Source organism: Lachnellula hyalina (genome assembly GCF_007821495.1).
Source record: "Lachnellula hyalina strain CBS 185.66 chromosome Unknown contig00009, whole genome shotgun sequence".
Classification (NCBI taxonomy): Eukaryota; Fungi; Ascomycota; class Leotiomycetes; order Helotiales; family Lachnaceae; genus Lachnellula; species Lachnellula hyalina.
Window position 1 is genome coordinate 79,770 of NW_022157123.1, and position 21,399 is coordinate 101,168.

The 21,399-nt window shown below is 48.1% G+C and overlaps 5 protein-coding genes across 5 annotated transcripts; 3 read left to right on the forward strand and 2 right to left on the reverse strand.

Moving 5' to 3' along the window:
• Positions 1–4,360: 4,360 nt before the first annotated feature.
• AP3B2 (AP-3 complex subunit beta-2) lies at positions 4,361–6,953 on the reverse strand (the record flags this gene model as incomplete). Its single annotated transcript, XM_031145664.1, has 3 exons — positions 4,361–6,586; positions 6,705–6,847; positions 6,914–6,953. The coding sequence occupies 3 exons, from the start codon at positions 6,951–6,953 to the stop codon at positions 4,361–4,363; spliced, it is 2,409 nt and encodes an 802-aa protein (XP_031008973.1).
• A 331-nt stretch (positions 6,954–7,284) lies between these two features.
• Positions 7,285–8,013, forward strand: LHYA1_G000674 (uncharacterized protein; the record flags this gene model as incomplete). Its single annotated transcript, XM_031145665.1, has 1 exon — positions 7,285–8,013. One exon carries the CDS (start codon positions 7,285–7,287, stop codon positions 8,011–8,013), a length of 729 nt encoding a protein of 242 aa, XP_031008972.1.
• A 159-nt stretch (positions 8,014–8,172) lies between these two features.
• On the reverse strand, positions 8,173–9,657 carry kpr-2 (putative kinetochore protein; the record flags this gene model as incomplete). Its single annotated transcript, XM_031145666.1, has 3 exons — positions 8,173–8,286; positions 8,365–9,513; positions 9,562–9,657. 3 exons carry the CDS (start codon positions 9,655–9,657, stop codon positions 8,173–8,175), a joined length of 1,359 nt encoding a protein of 452 aa, XP_031008971.1.
• Positions 9,658–11,826: 2,169 nt separating this feature from the next.
• egt-1 (Ergothioneine biosynthesis protein) lies at positions 11,827–15,353 on the forward strand (the record flags this gene model as incomplete). Its single annotated transcript, XM_031145667.1, has 13 exons — positions 11,827–12,084; positions 12,135–12,253; positions 12,305–12,543; positions 12,595–12,709; positions 12,759–12,772; positions 12,826–12,847; positions 12,925–13,214; positions 13,548–14,232; positions 14,283–14,358; positions 14,408–14,802; positions 14,856–15,109; positions 15,157–15,238; positions 15,287–15,353. The coding sequence occupies 13 exons, from the start codon at positions 11,827–11,829 to the stop codon at positions 15,351–15,353; spliced, it is 2,616 nt and encodes an 871-aa protein (XP_031008968.1).
• A 986-nt stretch (positions 15,354–16,339) lies between these two features.
• LHYA1_G000677 (uncharacterized protein) lies at positions 16,340–18,191 on the forward strand (the record flags this gene model as incomplete). Its single annotated transcript, XM_031145668.1, has 6 exons — positions 16,340–16,421; positions 16,480–16,496; positions 16,610–16,628; positions 16,679–16,756; positions 16,824–16,845; positions 16,898–18,191. 6 exons carry the CDS (start codon positions 16,340–16,342, stop codon positions 18,189–18,191), a joined length of 1,512 nt encoding a protein of 503 aa, XP_031008967.1.
• Between the last annotated feature and the right edge of the window lie 3,208 nt (positions 18,192–21,399).

Sequence of the window (21,399 nt, forward strand, 5' to 3'; positions counted from 1 at the left end):
TTGACGGCCAACTACATACGTTTCACCGCACCTTTGAAGTCCTTGCTTTGTGCCGCAACCTTCGAGGAGTGCACTTGCACTTTGCGCCAATTCGATTCTTCGCCTTCTGCTCTCGCTTTCCCACGGCAATCTTAGCACCGGCTGCATGGCTTTTTAAGAGCAAAAAGTAATACTGCACACTCACCATGTCTGCATCTGGATGGATCTTGCCAGGTCAGATTCCACAACCCCTGAAGGGTAATAACAGTGGGAATCGTCCTCCGGTTTGCTTCAAATGTGGCCAAGAAGGTCATTTTGTGATAGCCTGTCCGAGCTCATCCCAGCAAACACCAGCGTAAGCACATCCTTTCTACTCGAGTTAACATTCTTTCACGTCTAGATATAAGCTTCGCTAGGCGTCGCTGCTATTGTATCGGCCCCAGCCCCAGCAACTTGATTTCATCTCAGGCACCTCCGTGAGGAATGCCACCAAGGACAGCAAAACTTTGCAAACGTCACACATAATCAACAAGCACAAGGATGCTGCAATGTGTCATTCACCCATCAAGAAAGAAGCGCTTATGACTGAATACTCTGTTTTACCTCTTTTTCCTCAGTTTGGTAACAGTCGTAGCTCGTTCCCTCAACCCGCCGCACCGTATCAGCAATACACGGGACCAGCTCCACCTCAACCTAATCCGTATCAGCAAAATCAGCAATTCAATGCTCCAGGTCCTCAGTACCCCTACAACCAGCAACCACCACAACAACCATACCGTGCCCCCCCAGCCGTTTCTCAATATGGCCCAGGCTACCAAGCTCCACAGTACAATCAGCATCCTCAAGCTAACGGCCCCCCACAATCTGCTGGTCCTAATTATCCGAATGGTCCCCAGCAGTATGGTCCTCCACAACCCCCAAAGCCATATCAACAACCGCAAAATACCTACTCCCAGAATGGTAACTTCCCTGGAAATCTAGCCTCGATGACACCTTTCCAAACTCCGAATATTCAAGCTTCTCCCCAGAGTTGGAATAATACACCAACGGTCTCAGCATCACGTGCCTCTTACCAACGGCCACAACGAAATTACTCGGGTTCCAGTTTTAATTCAGCAACGCCTGACTTTCAAGTTCAATCACATCAGGGCTCGACAGAGAGAGCTGGATCTCAAACCTATCAACAGACAGCACCACTCAATATGGGAGCGCCCCAGCATATGACCCCGACGCCTTTCCAAAGCTCGCCAGCCAGGGTACCTAGTCTTTCAAAAGTCTCCAGTACTTCTAGTACACCGTATGCAAAACTTGGAGCACTAGATAATGATGTTATCAAGGAAATCAAGCCTGAACCCCTTGCTGATGATTTAGAAAAGGAAATCACACCAAAGAAGGAGCAGGATGAGCAGAAAGAAGATGGCGAAGTGCCTGAGGAAGATGAAGAAGCCGGTGAGGATGCAGTATTCGTTTGGGAGTACGAAGCCATTTTTTTGGATCCACCAGGACTAGAAACCGTCGCACTTGCGCAGCCATTATCTACCAATTTCAAAACGACGCCTGTTCCACTTCTTGACCACAACTCCAAGAATTCTGTATCCAGATATGCTAGGAAGGAGAATATCAAGGAGTTCATTAAGCCTATCACTCTGTCCCCTCAGTGGTCTTATCTCAAGGAAGACCCTGCTTTTGCCGATACAGATGATGACGAGTTAGTTCCATTGAGTCACCTTTCTGCCTGGATCATCGCACGACATGACTCAACAGTCGTTGTTGAGGAGCCTTTCGAACCTTCTCGGAAGCGTTCCCGCTCCACTGAGCAAGATCCTCAAGAACAAGACACCCAGATGCTGGAGGATGTTGACATTTCTCCCAAGACAGCCTCCGAAACCCCAACTCAAGGCCCGCCAAGTAAGCGTATCAAGAAAGAGCTTTTAGAAAGTGAGAAGTTAGCAGCGCCGACCACCGTTCTTGTTACTTCTCCAGTCAATGTGGGAAGAGCTGGTACTCCATGTCTTACAACTGAAGACGATGCTTGGGCCCCAGACCCCGGTGAAGTTGCCGCGCCACCAATGTCTACTACAGAAGCAATACTTGCATCACTTGGCGTTACCGGCTCACCCAAGCCCCCAAAGCCTTTGAGACAAGATTCTATTCCGCTTTCTCAAGGTGAGGAGACTCAACACACTCCATACAAGAGTGGTCCTTCTCCAAACTCTTCCGCCAACCAATCTACGCCTCAAGCACCCACGCAGAACTTTCAGGGAAGCCAGCCACCCATGAGCGCAAACTACGGCAATCCTCAACCCCCGTCTAATTTTCCTGGCCCCACGTCAAATCAGCCATTTCCTAACAACCAAAATCGTACACCACATGGACCTCAACCTTATCAACCATATACCAATGGCCCGCAACCTCAAGCGCAGTTTGCACCACCTCCTAATAATTATCAAAATGGAGCGCCTGTCAACAATGGATTCAATACTCCCCAGTACCCCAACCAGCAGTATGCACAACCCGTACCACTGCAAAATGGAGGCCAACAATATGGACCACCTGCTCCTCAACAGAATGGCAATCAACAATATAGGCCTCCTGTGAATCCTGCTCTTGGTAACGGCCCCACTGTCAATGACCAGTATGGTGCTGCTCCACAAGGTCCCCCTCAGTACGGCCATGCGCCACTACAGAATGCGCCATCTAGCGGTCCGCAATATAACCAAGGTCCACAGTATAATAATGGAGCGGCTGGTCCTTATGCCCAGCAAAGTAATCCTCAATTTGGTAACGGACTCCCTACACAACAACTGTATGGACCTCAAGGCAATCCCCATTTTGCTACTGGACTACCAAATCAACAGCTATATGGTGGTCCACAACAGCAAGCTCCTATCTCTCAGTTCGGCAGCGGTCCACCCCCCCAGCAACAGCAACAGTACGGTCCACCTCACGCCAATCATCAAACCAACAATGGACTACCCATTCAACAACAATATAATGCTGCGCCACAAGGAAATCCCCAGTTCGGCAATGAAGCCCCGCCTCAACAGCAGTACGGGGTTGGACAACATGGCAATCCTCAATTTGGTAATGGGCCTCCGCCTCAACAGCAGCAATTCGGTGCTCCTCAAAGCAATCCCCAGTTTGGAAATGGCCCCCCACTCAGCAACAACAATACGGTCCCACACCTCAGGGCAATCCTCAGTATCCTAATGCTCTGCAACAACAGCAGTATGGTCCACTTCAGAACAACCCTCAATTTGGTAATGGTGCCCCTGCCCAGCATCAGCAGCAGCAGCAGCAAACACAACCCTACAGCTCTGCTCCTCAAATTAATGGTGTTCCACGTCAAGATTCGGGTTATGCTAGCGCCCATGGATCGTATAGCAATGATCCTAGTGCGAATGGATTCAATAACCAGGAGAATTCCCAGGGCCAGGGCCAGCAACCATATCAGAACGGCATGAATCAACCCTCACAAGATACTGGAGGTCTCCAATCCAAGAATATGTCTAATGAAAAGACTTTGAGCAGAGACGACAACAGTGAAGAGTCTTTGAGTCCAGATTCACTCGAAATCCTTGGAAAGTTGATTCCGGGCACTGACACCCGAAAGATGGCCAATGGGAGGACATACGAGATAAAATTGAAGAGACCCGCGCCAGTGATTGAAGCCGCCTACAGGTATGATCGGAACTCTGCACTTAGCGCTCTGGTATAATCTGCTAATTTTCCCAATAGCCGTCGCTGGTAGTGGGCTTCTATTTAGTCGCATTACATCTCCGATAGATATTTTTAAGTCTCGGTGCCTTCCTTGCATGGCGACTGCACATAGTGTTGCAGTTGAGCCTTTTCGTTCTATCAGTCCTTCAAGTTGTCGGTCCATGATCACATTTATTTACTCTGTACCTGTAAAATTATACGCCGGCGGTCTTGAACTTTCTACAGACAGATTCATGGAGCATTCATCGTTTTCCTGCGGGGCTATTCCGTATTTCAGTCAGGCGCATTCGAGATTGGTTTGGTGTTTAGACAAGTTTTTCTGCATTCCTGCTGCTGCGCGATTGGGTTTGGGGATAAAGAAAACGCTTCTAGATGTGGTCTGCACAAGCACCTGGATGTACTAGCTTCTTTTCCGGATTCGTTGTTTGGCTAAGCCGAGTTCATGATCACTCTTCAGACTAATTCCGCAATTTGTACTAGGAGAGCAAAATTCAGATAGTGATGAGCCAGCTTCCGGCTGATAGTAATGCTGATGGCTTCTCTAATGACTTTTATTGATTGTTTTGTGACCTAAATATTTCCACCTAAACATTTTCAATGCAACCGTGCGAGCGACAAAAAGATCTCAGTCCAGGCTTTACTTCCCAAGACAGCCCTGTGTTCATTTTACAAGACTGTCCCGCTCGTTGTCATCATCGTCGCTTTCCTCTTCTGCCTCTTCGCTGGATTCTTCCTCTTCGCTTTCCTCTGCGTCTTCCTCGCTTGATTCCTCTCCACTTTCTTCTTCGGCCTCACTCTCTGCCAGCCAATCTTCAAGCTTCTTCTCCTTTCCAAGACCAGCAGCTCCGAAACCGTTAGTCTTCGATGGCGACGCTGTCCTCGTATCTCTAACCGCGCTATCTAATCTTTCGCCAGCAGGTACGATTCGCGTCTTGTCATAATCCACGGTTCCGACATCTGCGTCTCTCAAAGACGGGTTAGGCTCGTACCCTGGCTTTACCCAGTTCGGTAATTTCTCAAAGCCTCGCAGCCCATTCACGCCGCCCTCTTCCCCGACCACCAGACTCGCTGAGCCAAGTGTAAAACCTGTGCGGCTTTCTGATGGACTGGGTGTGTGAGGTACGGGTTTGGGCGCGAGTAGCATGAGGCTTGCTAGTTGTGTGGATGAGGGGACAGCGAGGAGCGCTTTGTAGAGGCGGGTGCGGTCACGGAGGTCGTATGATGTGTCGTAGCGGGCTAAGATGAGGATGTAGTTCCAGAGGGTGATGATTGGGTGTTCGGGCTCGGGTTCTGGTGCTTGGTAAGTGGTGTCTAATGGGTTGTCGAGGTCTCTGAAGCCTTCGTTTCCCATGGAAGGCAAGTCATCATATCCTGGCGATTCAGGCGTAGATTTCTGAACTTCGGGTTGAATGTCTGAACGGTTGAGATGGTGGAGGTAGACTTTCGCTGCCAGAAGTATGATCTGTAGTTTGGCTGGTTCTGCTTCATCCGCAAACCCTTTGGCTAAGATACGGAGTACATCTGGAGCGATGTTGTTCTCGCCATCAATACCCGAGAATTCTCCTACGAGCCAAATAATCGATGCTCGCGCTCGAGGATTTGTTGCCGTGTCGAGATTCTTTGCTAATCGAATGACGGTATTTGTATGGGAAGCGGGGTCTTGCTGGATCAGATGCCTTATGACGGTTAATGATTCTGCAGCCAGGTTACCATCCAGACTGGTTATTTGTTTCAAGAGCAGCCGCAAACATCTTGCAGATGTTCTCGAGTCACTCTGAGCACATCGGCCAATAGCTCGCACAGCTTCTCGTACAAGCTCTTTATCAGAGCCTCCTGAGAAATGCTCGAGCTCATTCAGAATGATGCTCCGAAGGTAAGCGTCGCAGTGAGGGAATATCAATGTAAGGAGTTCCAACTTTAGTTCCCAAACTTGTGAAGGGTCCGTAGCTCGAACTAGAAAATGAGATGCGTATTTGACGAATGCTTCTGGCCGCGTGAGACATACTGATACGATGTTGTAAAGTGCGATATGCTGAACATCCTGTGGTCCTCGTAATAATGCTATTAGAGGTCCAATAGAGCTGTTAACGTATTCCTGGGTCCCGAGATTGACGTAACATCGAGCAACAGCAACCACGACTGCAGAATTCCTACTTTGCAGAAGGGGCTTGATGCTCTTGAGAAGAAGCTCCAGGTCAGGATCGAGCACTTCAACAACTTCCCCCGTCTCCTCTTCCTCTTCCTCCTGCTCATCATCATCATCCCTATAAAAGCCCTCTGTCCCATCCCTCCTACTCTTCCTCACCCTCCTCGTCCGTTTCGGAAAGCACTTCCTCGAATAGACCGTCATAAGCCTCAACGTAGCCAACTGACTCCACTCGTCCATATCCACCAGCTTCTTCACCAGCCCCCGATAATGCTTATGCAGCAAATCCAGGCGCTCCGGACATATCTCCAAGAACGCCACGACGGCAGCCCCCGCAACGAAATACTGCTTATCCCCCAGCAGCGTGCCCAAATACTCCAGCAACTGCGGCAGGGTCCCAGGATCCAGCCTATAACATTTCGGAATCGCCAGCGCCGCGGCTTTCCGCACATATGGACTCATGTCACCCAGGCCCTTCTTGATCGCTAAAGATACGATCTGGCTTATGACGGGGACACGGATGCCGGACATGGTCTTCAGGGCTAGGGCGCGCACTTGCGCGTTGCTGTCGGAGAGGGATTTCTGGATCGTGTTTATGGAGAGCAGCGCGAGGTCGGGTTCGGCTTCGGCGTGCGAGAGGAGGTAGATGTAGACGAGTTTTTTGATCTCGATGTTGGGGGAGGCGACGTTTTTAACGACCGAGGAGAAGAAGGGGAGGCAAGGTTGGGAACGGTACATCATCTGTTGGGGTTTGTAGTTAGTAACCTGTCAGTATAAATAGGTCTTTGGGTAGAGGGAGGGGGTTGAATGCCAGGGAGCGGAGATATAGGTCGGGGTTGGAGAGAGTAGATAGACGTACAGAGATGACCCTCCGTAACCCTTCCAGCACCTCTCTGTCATTCCGGCTGTCGAGGAGCTTCTTGATCTGCGCCGTTGACATGGTCTTGAGGGAGCTGCGAGAGCTCCGGGCTGATTGGGCGGCATCGAGGGTGAGTTCTCGTGCTGTGGTGTAGGTTAGCGTTTAGTCTATGGTTGTAAAGCTGTGATGAGGGGCAGCGGGGCTATTACCACTCTCCAGCAAGCTGGATATCCTAGATACTGACTCCATGGGTGTTCATGCAGGTGCAGAGGCGCATCGTGGAGTTGAAGCTTGTATGTATTGTAGTGGGGCTATTATACCTACCGTACAGTACTGTGTAAGCGATTGCGTACAATATTTGCTAGGGGACAAGGCTTGCTCACAACTTCAACAATCTCTAAAAATTATAGCAATATGAAATTGAGGTCGCGTCGCATCTTCTAGTATAGTACAGGATACCACGATATACTCTGTTATGTTGTTTTGACTTTCATTAACCATGCAGCACTAATCCCAGGGCTTATAACCTCTCTACATCATCACACGACCCCTCCATCCAACCCAACTCAACCCAGAGACAATGGCTCGAGCGCCCCTCGCCCTCTCACCAGCTCTGCCTTCCGAGCTCCTCACTTATATCCTCTCCCAGTCCTCTCAGCCAATAACGCTTATAATCTGCCAGCCACGCGCTGCATTCCTCTCCTCCCTGCGTGACTCCGTCACCACCCAAGAAGACCCCCCAGACCATGAAAATGGAAATGGAATTGAAAGCCCCGCGGAGCATCATCCACTGCTCGTCCCAACACTGCGCCAGATCGCGACGGCGAGGCACGTGAAAGTGGTCTTCATACCTACCGTCTCGCATCTACGGGCGTACCTATCTGTATTCCCAAAGGAAGAGCGTGATTATGATTCTGGGCAATTAGGCGAGGCGAAGAAGAAGACGCCGCTTCCATTGTTAGTTGTGTACGGCCTGGTAGAGATGCATCGAGATACGAGTGAGTGGAGCGCGCAGGGGCTGGGGAATAGTGTAGCGGGGTTGGTGGAAGCGGGGTGGAGGGGGGCGTTGGAGATTGTTGTTGTGGAGCGGAAGGGTGATGGTGAGGGTGGTTTGGATCTAGAAGATGGTCTGGAGATGGGGGATGCGCGGAAGGTTTGGGGACAGAGGATGCCGATGCTGAATGGGAGTGTGAGGCGTGTGGGGATGGGAAGTGAGGATGCTGGGTGGAGTGGTAGGACTGTGGAGGTTGGGAGGGTTTTGGGGAGGTGGTTTAGGTTTCGGAAAGGGAGTTGGGAGGGTGAGGTATAGGCTGGGTCAATCGCGTGTAGTGTTGACTCGGAAGAAAATATCATTTGTATTGTAAAGTCATTATCATGCTATATCCAACAGGTAGGTATACCCAAACGCCTTGTGCTACCGTCCAACCCTTCCTGGCCCATAATTCAGACATTAAACACGCGCGCAAGTTCAAATCGATTGCTCCATCTCAGTGATGTATAGCTTAATGTGCGAGTCCATCTTCAGAAACTCGTCGTGTGAGCTATGAATCTCGTTCTCGATGTTCTCCTTCAAGTCGGCCATCTGGTTAAAAAGTTAGCAATACTTCAATAGTTGAGATGGGTGTAAACTTGCCTTCTTCTCTGTCTGTTCTATTCTTACCCTCCTCCGCTCCATCTCCTTCCCTTTTTCACCTCTCTCTTCAGTAAGCCTCCTGTGCACAGCACGTAGCTCTTCCATTCTCTCCTTGGCACTCATAGCCTTCTCCTTGCTTCCTTCCCTCAACTTTTCGGTCCGTTCCAGCCATTTTGATAATTGACGCTGCAATAACCCTTCCGTTCTCTCTACCTCTCGAACGTTGTTTCCCCGCTCCCCTAATGCATCCCGCTGTCTGGCAATCCTTACGTTCTCCTCCTCCTCCTTCGCCAGTTCCGCGGAAATCTCGTCCAAGAGCTTTATACAGGATGCTACGTCCGAAGCCACAACGGAGAAGGTATCTGTGGATGTTTGCAAGCCACGGGCGCGTCGGTCCAAGGTGTCAATCTGGGCTTTCTCGGCGTTCAAATCATTGCTTAGTTGGGTCAATTTTTCTTGGAGTGCAGCTGGCGACTGGAGTACGTAAGGTTTCAGTTTCGCACTTTCCTGCCTCAGTGCAATGGTGGTCGCAGTCTTATCCTCCAAGACCGCGGTCATTTCGCCCTTCTTGACCTTAACGTTCTCGAAACGACGCGTGACCTTCTCCTGACTTTGCCGTAATTGGAGCAGCCGTTGCTTGAGCTCTTCGTTCCGCTTCACTTTCTCCTGAACAACTGCCTCCATAGCCTTCTTATTCCGCTGCATCTCTTCCAGACGTGCCTCCATATCCTGATTCTCCATATACAGAGTCTCTATCCTGACCTTCGTATTCTCCACCTTGTTCAGATGCTCGTCGATAACACCTGTTTGGCTCTCCCGGAATCGCACAAAGTTGATAATATACGAAAATATCTTGATCAAGCGATCTGTTGTTGGCTTGAACAAGTCTTGGAATGAGAAATCCTCAATACCGCATTCGACTAAGAGTTTGCGCAAGCTCATGTAGAAACCCATAAGATTTCGCGTTTCCGCCGGGATGCAGTCCATATACTCTCCGCAGATATCTTCCGCTGCCGCGCGCATAGATGGGTCGACGGTCTCTCGAGTTGCGTTCATAAGTACCTCGACGAATAACTCAAAGATCATCTGTATTTGCATTGGATTTGGTTTCTGCAGATCTGCGACAGTGAATGGGACTCCGATATCACTTATACATCCTGCTATTTCCTTCTCGGGCTGCAGACATCAGTGCGTATTCTTGTGGTAGATACTGGAGGATCTTACCAGGCGCATAAAAGCATCACTCTCATCTTCCTTCTTCTTGCCTCGATTCTGCTGTTGGGTATTCGGTCCCATACTCATTCGGTGATTGTAAGACATTGTGAAATATTCGATGAGCCTCTCGGCGCGTTTTCAAGATGTGTGGGGGAGGTTTGTGAAGTTGGTTGTCGCAAAACACGTCCAGAATACTGAAGTTCCAAAGTAAACAAACCGCCCGCCCTAAGCGACGGAAAGTAAATAGTACGTTATCACGTGTAATACCAACTACTAGTCTTTTGCCCTGGAGTTGATCCAATGTTTCATAACTTTGAGATTGCAGTTTTGCGTGCTATTGGTTCAGTGAAGACTTATTCTAATGCGTATCTATATCTTTTGTAGCAAATTGTACCACGTGACCGCTCTCAATGTATCAGACAGTCGTCTGGTAGTACTAAATAGGCAGACCATTTATATCCACTTAGGTCTAGTTTACTAAATATTAAAACCCTACTAAAATATTAGTTTTTTTATAACTATTTATAAAAAATGATTTAATTTATGGTCTAATGGGGATAGTTTACAGATCCCAGGCCTTTAACTTAAGTACTTTCTAGAGAGAGTTAGCACTAATCCACTTGGGGCGTGCTAAGCCCATTTAGTACCACCAGACGATTAATTGATAGCCTTGCTATGTTACGTCTGTGCTTTCCGGTTTAGAAGTTTCTTAAATTTTCATCTTTGTTCATCTCTCTCTAGCAAGATTATTTTAGTCAAATCCAGGCGTTCCAAATTACTCAAATGGTATTTATATGGTACACTACCCCCTTTCCACGGACGCCGACGCACTCTTCACAACGTTCATTTCGATCTAGCACGAAGGACGTAATGTCTTCACGCCGAACTGAATCAGCTTGAGCAACCTTAGAGATTACTGACTGTTAGTTCCTTCAACTGAAGCACATCTGTGATACTTTGGTCTCTACCCCTTGCAGGGAACAATTTGTTCAACGTTGAACGTTTTGTTATTGTCCCTTGTTTTACTATCGTAGGACTCTACAAGGTCCTGGCTCTTATTTGCTCAGTCTTCCGCATCATTTGACTCTTTTCTTCTAGCTGCCAGTATAGTTCGACTGCTTCTAACGAGACGGTATTTCTTTTCCCATACTGCATCAGCTATATCATAACACGCCATTTGTACTTCGTTCTCCGGGGTTAGGAGGGGAATCCCACCTCTGACCTTAATAAATGTGTCATCGGAATGGAGAAAGGACAGGCCTGTACAACGCCACGCATATCCCCGCAGTCAAAGGCAGGCAACTGCAGGGTCTCTATGCATCACTAACATGCGCATTTCACGGCCAACACTGCAGAAAACCACTTTGGGCAATTTGGCATGCGACCCGAATCTAGAAGCTAGGACCTCCCCAGCAGTTGGTACCTGCCCTCCATAGCGATTCCGGCGGAACAAGAGGTAGACGTACGGGATTAAAGTTTCCTGTCCAGGTACTACTACTCTGTACCTTTGTGCCTTACAGACGCCTTGTACAATAAGTTAGCCAAACAGCATGCCGTCTGATGGATTGTATGAACTGTCACACCAAAGGCAGCCCGTGACCAACCATGGCAACCAATGATTCCATGGCAGAGCAGATCCGGATCTTGCACGATCACCTAGCTGCAGGAAACTTAATCTCAACAACGGCGAGAATTCGAAAGCTAACCAATAATCCAATATAATATCATGGTATTATTCAACTTACCCGGGACCCCGAGTATCACAGCAGTAATACTGTAATCATGATCCCTATTCGGCGGGATTTTAGAGTGAGTTACTAATGATGAGGTCACGCTTCACGGGCTAAGCGTGGGGGGCGGGGCTCTAACACATTGTCCGAGGACGCCCATTGCTGACTGCGGGGCCAACCCGTTTATTCATTGTCCGTACTCGAGTAATTCAGGTACATTTCATGCCATGCTACGCCAACTTTCCATGCACCGCTCACGCGGTTCCTGTTGATTCCATTCCATTATTGGCCTAGACCTCAATACGGTAAGCAGCATTTACGCTCCTTCGTAAATATGGCCCTAAACTCCACTCTGGAAACCTACCTCCCTTGGGCCCTCTGGAATAGACGCTACATATTTAGGGTTCATCTTCCAACATCGTGCCTTGCCTTCCTTCCTTCTATTCACATCTCACTTTATATCTGCCGTCTACCATCACCACCAGACCCTCCCCCTCCCCATCCACTCTCTCTCTCCCTCTCCCTCTCTCTCATCATTTCCAAAATGACCATTCCAAGCGCCTCAAAACACGAGCATGATGTTGCTCTGATCGGCAAAAGCAGCCATGCAGTCAAACCTCCAAAGTATCCACTGGGTACTTCCGAGAGTACCGCAAGCTTCGACATTATTGACATACGCCACGATGCCGTGGAGATGAATCTAAAGGACGAGATTCTAAGCTCTTTAAAGCCTTTGAGTGGCCCAAAGCAATTACCAACCTTACTGCTCTACAACGAACGAGGTTTGCAATTGTTCGAAGAGGTCAGTGGATACATCCAGGAAAGCGGATGTTTCTACTAACCGCCGAATAGATCACCTATTTGGAGGAATACTACCTCACCAACGCGGAAATCGATGTTCTCAAACGCTCGGCTGACAGCATTGCAAATGCCATACCGTCAGGCTCTATGGTTGTTGAGCTGGGTAGTGGGTTGGTGACTGTCAGTGGGCTTACTCAGTGTCTGGAACTAACGTAAAACAGTAATCTTCGAAAGGTCAGTATCTTGTTGAGGGCCTTAGAAGCTGCAGGTAAAAAGATCGACTATTATGCGTTAGACCTTTCCTTGAAAGAGCTGAAGCGGACACTCGAACAAGTACCCATATTCGAACATGTCAAATGCCACGGTCTCCACGGCACATATGACGACGGCCTTGACTGGCTCAAAACACCAGAACAGAGCTCCAGGCCGAAGTGTGTTATGTCTCTCGGATCTAGCATAGGTTCGTAGCAAAGCGTGGGTCGATCTGGGGCAGTAGTAACTTGTTTCCCAGGCAACTTTCATCGTTCCGACGCTGCTGCGTTCTTGCGGAGGTTCTCCGATGCATTACAGCCGTCCGATTCAATACTTGTTGGATTAGATGGAACCGAGGATGCCCAAAAAGTCTAGTATGTTTTCCGATCCGTCACTCTTAAATGGGCTTCACTAACTTTCTAGTCATGCATATAACGGTGAGAAGTGAATGTCGAAGTGAATGGTTTTTAGCTGACATTTTGACACAAAGATCGCGAGGGGATCACCCACAAGTACGTTTTTCTCCCCCCCAAGGCTCATCTCACGGATGCTCAATTACGAGGACTCCATTCACTAATAATCCAAATAGATTCATCCTGAACGGACTTATTCAAGCAAACGAGGTCCTTGGAGAAGAAGTTTTCAGACTTGATGACTGGAAAGTAATTGGAGAATACGTTTACGACGGTGAAGGCGGTCGTCACCAAGCATTTTATTCTCCGAAACGGGACGTAGTCTTCAACGACGTCACATTCAAGGCTGAAGAACGAATCCAAGTCGAACAAAGTTTAAAGTATCCACCCGAAGCTGCGACTCAACTTTGGAGCGACGCAGGGTTACAGGAGGTTCGTCGATGGAAGGCCTCGTCCGAAGACTATAGTAAGTCGTGTCAAGTTTCTGAGTTCATATTTCTCTTTGTCTCTACCAAACACGTCATAGAAGTTGCACAAACTGAGGCTCTTTCACCGCTTATATCACGAAGTTGATCGCGTGGTCATTGTATTCCCCGAGTATGTGGGGGTCCTCGTTCCATCTTCTGGAATAGGTGTGACGCACGGACCATAGTGACGAATATATAGCAAGTCCGAATAAGGTTGATATTGACCAGACCTCCCCTTGCCTTATCTTGCCCGAAGAATTGCTTTTCCAATTTGTCTTCAGTTTTGCATCACTTGTTCGAAAGCTTGTACTGATTAATTCTTCAAATTCTAGGCCTACACTTGCTCAGCAAAGAAAGAATGGCGTTCAACTCGGATGCCAAAGTCTATGCCGCATCAAGCGTACCGACTTTCGAAGATTGGAAAGGTCTTTGGGCCGTATGGGACGTAGTCACTAGAGGCATGATCTCTGACGAGGAACTACTTGAGCAGCCCATCAAACTACGGAATGCTTGCATTTTCTACCTCGGCCACATTCCCACTTTCCTAGAGATTCAGCTCAACAAGGTGAGCTTGGAACCTCCATGTGAGCCCACCTACTATCCTCAGGTCTTCGAGAGAGGCATTGATCCTGATGTTGACAACCCTGAACAATGTCATGCTCACTCGGAGGTCCCTGAAGAATGGCCACCACTGGATGAGATCCTTGAATACCAGGGCAAGGTCCGCAGCAAAGTTGAGAAGCTCTATTCGCTGCAAGAAATCCCACGAGATATTGGACGTGCACTTTGGATCGGGTTCGAGCATGAGATTATGCATCTAGAGACACTTCTTTACATGCTCTTGCAGAGTGACAAAACTCGGCCACCCACCACTTATACCCCTGACTTTGAGAGTGAAGCGAAGTTCGCAGAAGCTGCCAGGGTACCAAATGAGTGGTTTGAAATTCCAGAGCAGAGCATCACTATTGGTCTCACTGATCCAGAGGACAACTCGGGTGGTGATCAACATTTTGGATGGTATGGTCCCCAACCAAAAGTAAATATGAACTAGTTACTAATGTCACCAGGGATAATGAGAAACCACCTCGACAAGTCACGGTACCAGCTTTCCGTGCTCAAGCGCACGCAATTACAAACCAAGATGTATGTTTACAATCTAAAAATTCCCTTCTTTATGCTTACTTCAATACAGTACGGCCGTTACCTCGAACAGACACACAGTTCAAAGATCCCAGCTTCATGGGCGGAGAACATCTCTAATGGTGCCCACTTGAACGGCGACTCAAACGGCAATTCAAATGGTTACTCCAATGGCCATGCCAATATTCATTACAATGCCTCAATTCCTCTGAGCAAGGCATTCTTAGAGGGAAAGGCTGTCCGCACTGTGTATGGTTTGGTACCTTTGAAGTATACTCTTGACTGGCCCGTCTTTGCTTCATACGATGAGCTTGCTGGCTGCGCTATTTGGATGGGAGGTCGAATCCCCACACTTGAGGAGGCGAGAAGTATCTACAGCCACGTGGATGGCCTGAAGCTTAAAGAAGCCGAACAACACTTGGGGAAAACTGTTCCTGCGGTCAATGGGTATGTAGTTCGTGAACACTTGTTTCTCTTCTTTTTTGCTAAGATCACTCCAGTCACCTTGTCAACGATGGAGTAGAAGAAAGCCCGCCATCACGAGCTTTGCAAAATGGTGGGAGCTCGGAAGAGCTCTTCACTAACCTCAGGGGTGCAAACGTAGGCTTCAAACACTGGCATCCAGTTGCTGTTACGGCCAACGGCAACAAACTCGCGGGTCAGGCGGATATGGGTGGACTCTGGGAATGGACCAGCTCCCCTCTTGCCAGGCATGAAGGTTTCGAGCCCAATAAACTCTACCCGGCTTACACTTGTATGTATCATGCATTTATCACCCGGATCACTGCTAACAGTTGGTAGCTGATTTCTTTGACGGGAAACACAACGTCGTCCTTGGTGGCTCCTGGGCAACGCACCCACGCATTGCTGGACGCAAGACCTTGTAAGAAACCCCCAGATATCACACCCTACCTCGGGCTAACCAGCACAGTATCAATTGGTACCAGCGCAACTACCCATATGCTTGGGTTGGGGCACGCCTGGTGCGCGATCTTTAGGCCGTCCAAAATGCAAGTTCTGCAGTAGCAGTATCAAGACTTCTTCAACACCGACACTGCATGCTAACTATGAAATGGAGAATCAAATTGTCTGTAACACTTGCTCAGAACTTTATAATGATTTTCCTTTGGGTAGCATTGGTATTTGCATTTGCATTATGGTAGCTTACGGCATCGGTGGCTTTCTGTCTTTTTAATCGCAGGTCGTTAGCTTCGCAATCGAGATTTAACACGCCGTACCATCAGTAATAGGCAGTTTGACTGCCATGTGAATCTTTATTCGAGATATGTGCGTCCTTGGTTGACAAGATAAAGTGTTTGGTATGTCATGTGGGTAGCCGCGACCTGGCTGTCGTTCGGAGCGGTGAAACGTCCTCTAATAAGCAAACGGAAGTTGTTGGCCACGTCTATTTTCATTTGAAATAGGTAAATTTGAATGTCCCTGGATGAATAGCTATGGCTTGTAATTTGAAGAAGCACATTTGCGTATTGAATTGTTGAATGTCGTGTGGTTGGACTCTTTCCTTCTCGAGTGGTCAACAATAGGGGGCAAGGGGAGCCGAGAGCCGGTACAATGCCACAATAGGAAATACCACAACACGGTATAAATTCTTCCATGACGCGAGAACAGCAACAAAACATCCTCCAATTCTCCAACAGCAAAAAACAAAGGACACCGACACACCTTGCCACTCTTGTTATTGCTTGGAATCTTCGACAATCGATCCTCTGCCACTCGTGCGTACCTACAATAAGACTTTCCATATTCTCGAGGTTTCCTAACCTTTCTACAGTCAATTGAAGCAAGCAACCGACCTCCAAGAGTTCTCGAGCTTTCCACTTCCTGATAGCATCGCCTGTCTCACATACCAAACACTGGGAAACAATCAATTTGCACCTACAAATCCTCTCCACCGTCCACCCTATCGAGAAGAACCAGTGCGATTGTTGTATCAATAACCCTCAATTGCTTAGCAACCATCATCATGAACTGGGCTACCGTTGCACCCGAAACCCGCCTTTACAAGGGCAAAAATCTCTTCCGCTGGGACGATTCCCCAGGTCTTGGTGAGTAACATCCTATGCAACCTCGTCTTTAACAAGCTTGCTGACCTACATTGTGTAGAACACCATTGTGGAATAGTAAGCAATCCCTTTTGTCTGCTCCCTTGTTTGCTGTGTCGACACCGCCGAGGACTGTTCCATCTTTTCAGCTCTTGCTCTTTGCAGGAAATAACAATACTAATACGCCGTAGTGCCAGACTCCGCTCCATAGTAAGCTTCTTCATCGATATACATGTGCTTGGTTATTGATGATTGTATAGATAGTCGAGCAAAGACATCTTGCATTGGAAAACATGTAGAACCCTGCTATCGATTCCACCAGCAACTTCACTTCAATGGTAGAGTCCCGGGGGCCTGTTCCTTTCCGCTTTTGATGCGCTCCTAGCTAACATACTTCCTTTCCAGGCAAGTCTCACGAATGCTTCGGGTCAGTTCTCCGATGCTTCAGATTTTTCTCTTCATCCACTAACAACCTCTAGATGCAATTCTTCTGACGAAATGCACCACAACCGGCACAAAGAAATCCTGCGAATCACCCGCCAGATAACGGCGCTCGACGAGGCTTCTAGCTCATCATTCAAAAAGCTCAAAGCGCGCAAGGAATCTTTTTGGGATTCCTACATAACAACGAACACGAGTACAATCACCGATACAAGCTCGGAAACATTTTCAATAGAGCAGAAGGTCACAAGGAAAGAGAGGAAGAAAGCGAAGAAATCCGGAAATGGTACCTCGAAGGACCGGCGAAGCGTCGAAGCATTTCCGCAAGAAGAGGTGGACTTCATCAGCGAAGCAATTCACTCGACGATCCATGAAAGCAAAGGAGCCTGGGAAGGAACGTACAACTATACCAAGTCAGATTCTCTTCTATTACCTGACAACAACTCGAGTGTCGAAGAAGAGGCTACCGAAGATGAAGACCTCGACGTGTTGACCAAGAAAAGCGACTCGCTTAGTGTTAAAGCACCGTACGACATGACCCCGCGTCAACGCAAGATCATCAAGACATTCCACACTCCAATCAACCATTCGAGCTTTGGTGGCGGTTCTAGAAAGTACACACCCAACAGAGGCATGGGTTCCGACTTATTTGATGGCGTCGATCCTCTGATCTTTTTCCGTCTCAACGTAGAAGTTGTCAACCCTCTCGTCAGCTCCAAGGCTCGCAAAGACTTGGTTACGAAGCTTGTCGCAGCCGTCAAAGAAGATATAAACATCATCTTCCGAGAGGATAAAGAAACCGCTATGAGAGAAGAGGGCTTCTGGAGGTGGGCCGGCAAACCGGCTTACGATTATATCAAGAACACAAGAGAGGATTTTGATTGGGCTACTGGACAGAAGAAGGGTTCATCGAGAAGAGAGGACCTCGCAGACGAAGAAATGTCAATAGCTGAAGAATTCGAAGGTATCAAAATAGTGGTTGAACCTACACCGCTTCTTCCCCAAAGACTCCCACCAGTCGAGGACTTCTATGCCGCGAAAACACCAACGCCGCAAACACCCAAGAAAGCCAAACGCAGGGTCCAACCGACTCCGAACCCCCTCCTTGACGAAGAGGAGAATGAAAATGCAACAGAAGTCAGGTTCGGTAAGACGTTTGCTTCCGTTGTCAAAGTCCTGGCGCCGGAACCAAAACCCGTCATTAGTTTCCCGAAAGAGGACGCTGCCTTGGGATGGGCGACTGTGAGTCGTCACAAGAAGAGCAACAGCAAGTCTTCTGGTAGCACGGCGGGTCACACACGTGCGACCAGCAGAACGATTACAGTCAGATAGGTCGCATTTATGAGATATGCCAACGATATCGCGTGGCGGGATATCATGGATGTTTATGTACGCACATTTTGCGGATATTGTTAGAGTATGAGGGGGGATATTACGATGGAGGCACTATACTGTGTTAATGATTTTGAGTTTTCCTTTCGTCATTTTGCCATTTTTATTGATGTATGCATGATCTGGGATCTGCGGAGGAGAGAAAGAGTCTGCCAGCGATGAGCGAGAGGCTGGCCGGCCTCGGAAAAGTCTTTATTGTTTTCTTCCTTTTGCCTTGTTATTTTTCGAGCTTTACGATTATGAGTGCATGATGGCATTATAGCACGAGATAATGAAATGAATCTGGTCATGAAATACCTCAGTTACCTCCTACTCATGTGAAGTTGTGCTATAGTAAATATTCGTGAACAATTGTAGTCTGCCCACTCTGTAATTTGCCTCTACTCCGCCTGGCCCTTCTTCTTCGAGTTTATGTAGGTATCCTGTCCTAAGGTATACTTAGAGGCAATGAATAAGTGATGGATAGCGGCCAGCTAGTCCCGAGAAAAGTGCGAAATGCAACGGATATCGTTGGTATCTTGAAGTGGAAGTGGAGTAACGTTGTTTGCCGAATACCCCCAAGATGTTCGCCACCAGGAACTTTCAGGCAAGCGAGCGATGTTCGCTACCAAGGTATGATGTTTCTTAGGTACCTAGTTACCTTGGGTACGGAATAAGAGGGACTAACAAGCGAGGGGGTGCGAAATGCAACAAGGGGTCTGGGATCTGGACTAGGAGAATTGGGTTGTTTGTGAGTTTTGTGAGTTTGCTTGATCAAAGGGGTGAGGGGACTACGTACGTATACGTATCTGAACCTTACCTACCTACCTGCCTGCCTTGCTATTGGGAATCGAGATGACTGGATTGCCTACTGGCGCGGATATGAAATCTTGCGTGGTAGGAAGGAGGTGTTGGTTTTCAATCCGTGATCCGTATACGGGTTGGGAGATATGATATGCAGCTGGTGAAGCTCTGAATCCTGCGTGAGTTCATACGTAATACGTACGTGGGTATGATTATGCGGAGTATACTCCGTACGTAGACACGTAAAGAACTGCTGGCTGGGATATAGAGGGGTTCTCTGGGGGAGTATGGCTCTTGACGGTGGGTATGAAAGGGAGACAGGGAATCTGTTCAGGTCAACAGGCAACTGGAAGTTCGAAGTCCAGGTTTCATGAATGGATCTGACAACAAACGCATTGCATTATATGACAGCAAACTAGAAAGCACTGGTAAGAGGACAGAAGAGTTTAGCTGGAAAGACTTTTAGCTAACGTCAGCAGTTCGGACTCGGAACTTCGGAATAAAGATCAAATAGTCATTGAAGTAAAAGTGCGATCAATAAATTGCATAAATCGTGCCGCCAAAGAGCCATTTCTTTCAAATCTGGTATTCGAAGGAGGCGATCTGGAAGATGATAGATATATCCTTTCCAGCCTCGCAATCTGAACCCGAGATGACGTCACGGGAAACAGCCAGGCCGAGCCAGAAATTGCCGAGCCGAGCCGACTGGTCTCGGCTTGGCTTGGTACAATACTGTACAGTAATCCATATTTGATTGCAGATCAAGATATGACATGGTAATGTTAGATCCAATTAGTGATGGGTTTATCTGTGGATCCCATGCAGTCAGGAGACCTAGACCTCGACCATGATAACGAATGTAAGATATTGGTCTAAAGTGATGGTTTCTTGACGAATTGAGGGTATTTTCATCCTTGGCTTTTCTGTTTGAAGGCATGGTTTTCTTCAATTCTTAAATAATGGCCATAAATGTCCTTCCCCCTTGCAGGTGGTATGTCACTAATGATATCACATTGGTTGCAAAGGGCTTAAATCCTGGCCGTAGCAACCAATCAGGTCCAAGGTCGTACGTTTGGTAGCCCTCTCCACCAATCACAGGGCTTGCAATTGTAATGCGAAGATCTCGATTGTTTAGCGATCCACTCAGATCTCGGGTCGGGATGAAAAGAGTGGGGACCTGCATTATACTGGTACCAGGCCCCGCTTGCTAACAGCTCACGTTCCGGCTGCACTTCCCCGTCCAAACCCTACATACTATCCTGTGCGCCCATCAGTCAGCTTATGTCTTGTCTATACCGACATTTGAAAGAAAACGTTGACATCGAGTCGGAGCCGCACCTTATATCACCCATCCGAACCCATCCTCGCCTCATCTCACTCAACAATATTGCATAAGCATAAGCAGCCGTTCAAGGCAGCGACGCCCGCGCCACCATATCTACTTTTGAGCGTCTTGTCGTGCTTGTTGGGGCGAGCATCTCATCTTTGCTCTGCTCCCTGCGTCTCACTATCACTAGGCAACGTCGTTTTGACCCCGCCATCACCAGATTACGATCCAGTCAAGATCTGACAAGAGACAGAGCTGGAGAGAACCTGGAGTTTCGACTAGGGGCCATATTGTCCTGAGACTGAAAATCAGCTGTTACCAGCCCCATCTGATCTGATCTGATCGTCGGAATCGCGTCATATCGCCTACTTCTTTGTCCTCTCTGGCTTTTCGGAAAACCACAGGGAATTACTACAGCACTGCACTCTCCAGGAACGAAACTAGGCACCCTGCTTGGTACTTGGTAGGACGGACTCGATATCACCTGAGACAGTCTCCATATCAACGTCTACCCTTGGTGGTTGACTATGTGAGACCGCATCGTCACCTCACATCTAAGACCTCGAGGGAAGTCTACCAAATACCGTTGTGTGTACAGTATCAGTGTTTAACAAGGGTTCGCTTTTACAACGCTACTTCATCAGCGCCAAGCTACGAGCTTTGTACCTGGTTGAAGATACACTAGCATCATCTGGTCTTGTCTTGTCTTGTCTTATCTGATCTCACCCGCCACTGCATACCAACATTAAATAACTCCGTTACTTATGTCCGTTGCTTTTAAGCATTAAATCGCCTTTCAGTCTGTCCATATTAGGCATCCACAAGGTCACGAAATCTCACAAGATCAGCTCTCCCGCCACTATCACCTCATACCCTACTATATCTTCCAATTCAAGATCGATTTGATTTTACCTAGGAGCAACCTCGTGTATCACGACTGGCTTACGCGGGGCTATATTACATACTCGTGGCTTCTCACTGGACAGTACGCCCTTTCTGCGCATAATCGACACCTAGATTGTGTCTTACATCAGCGTA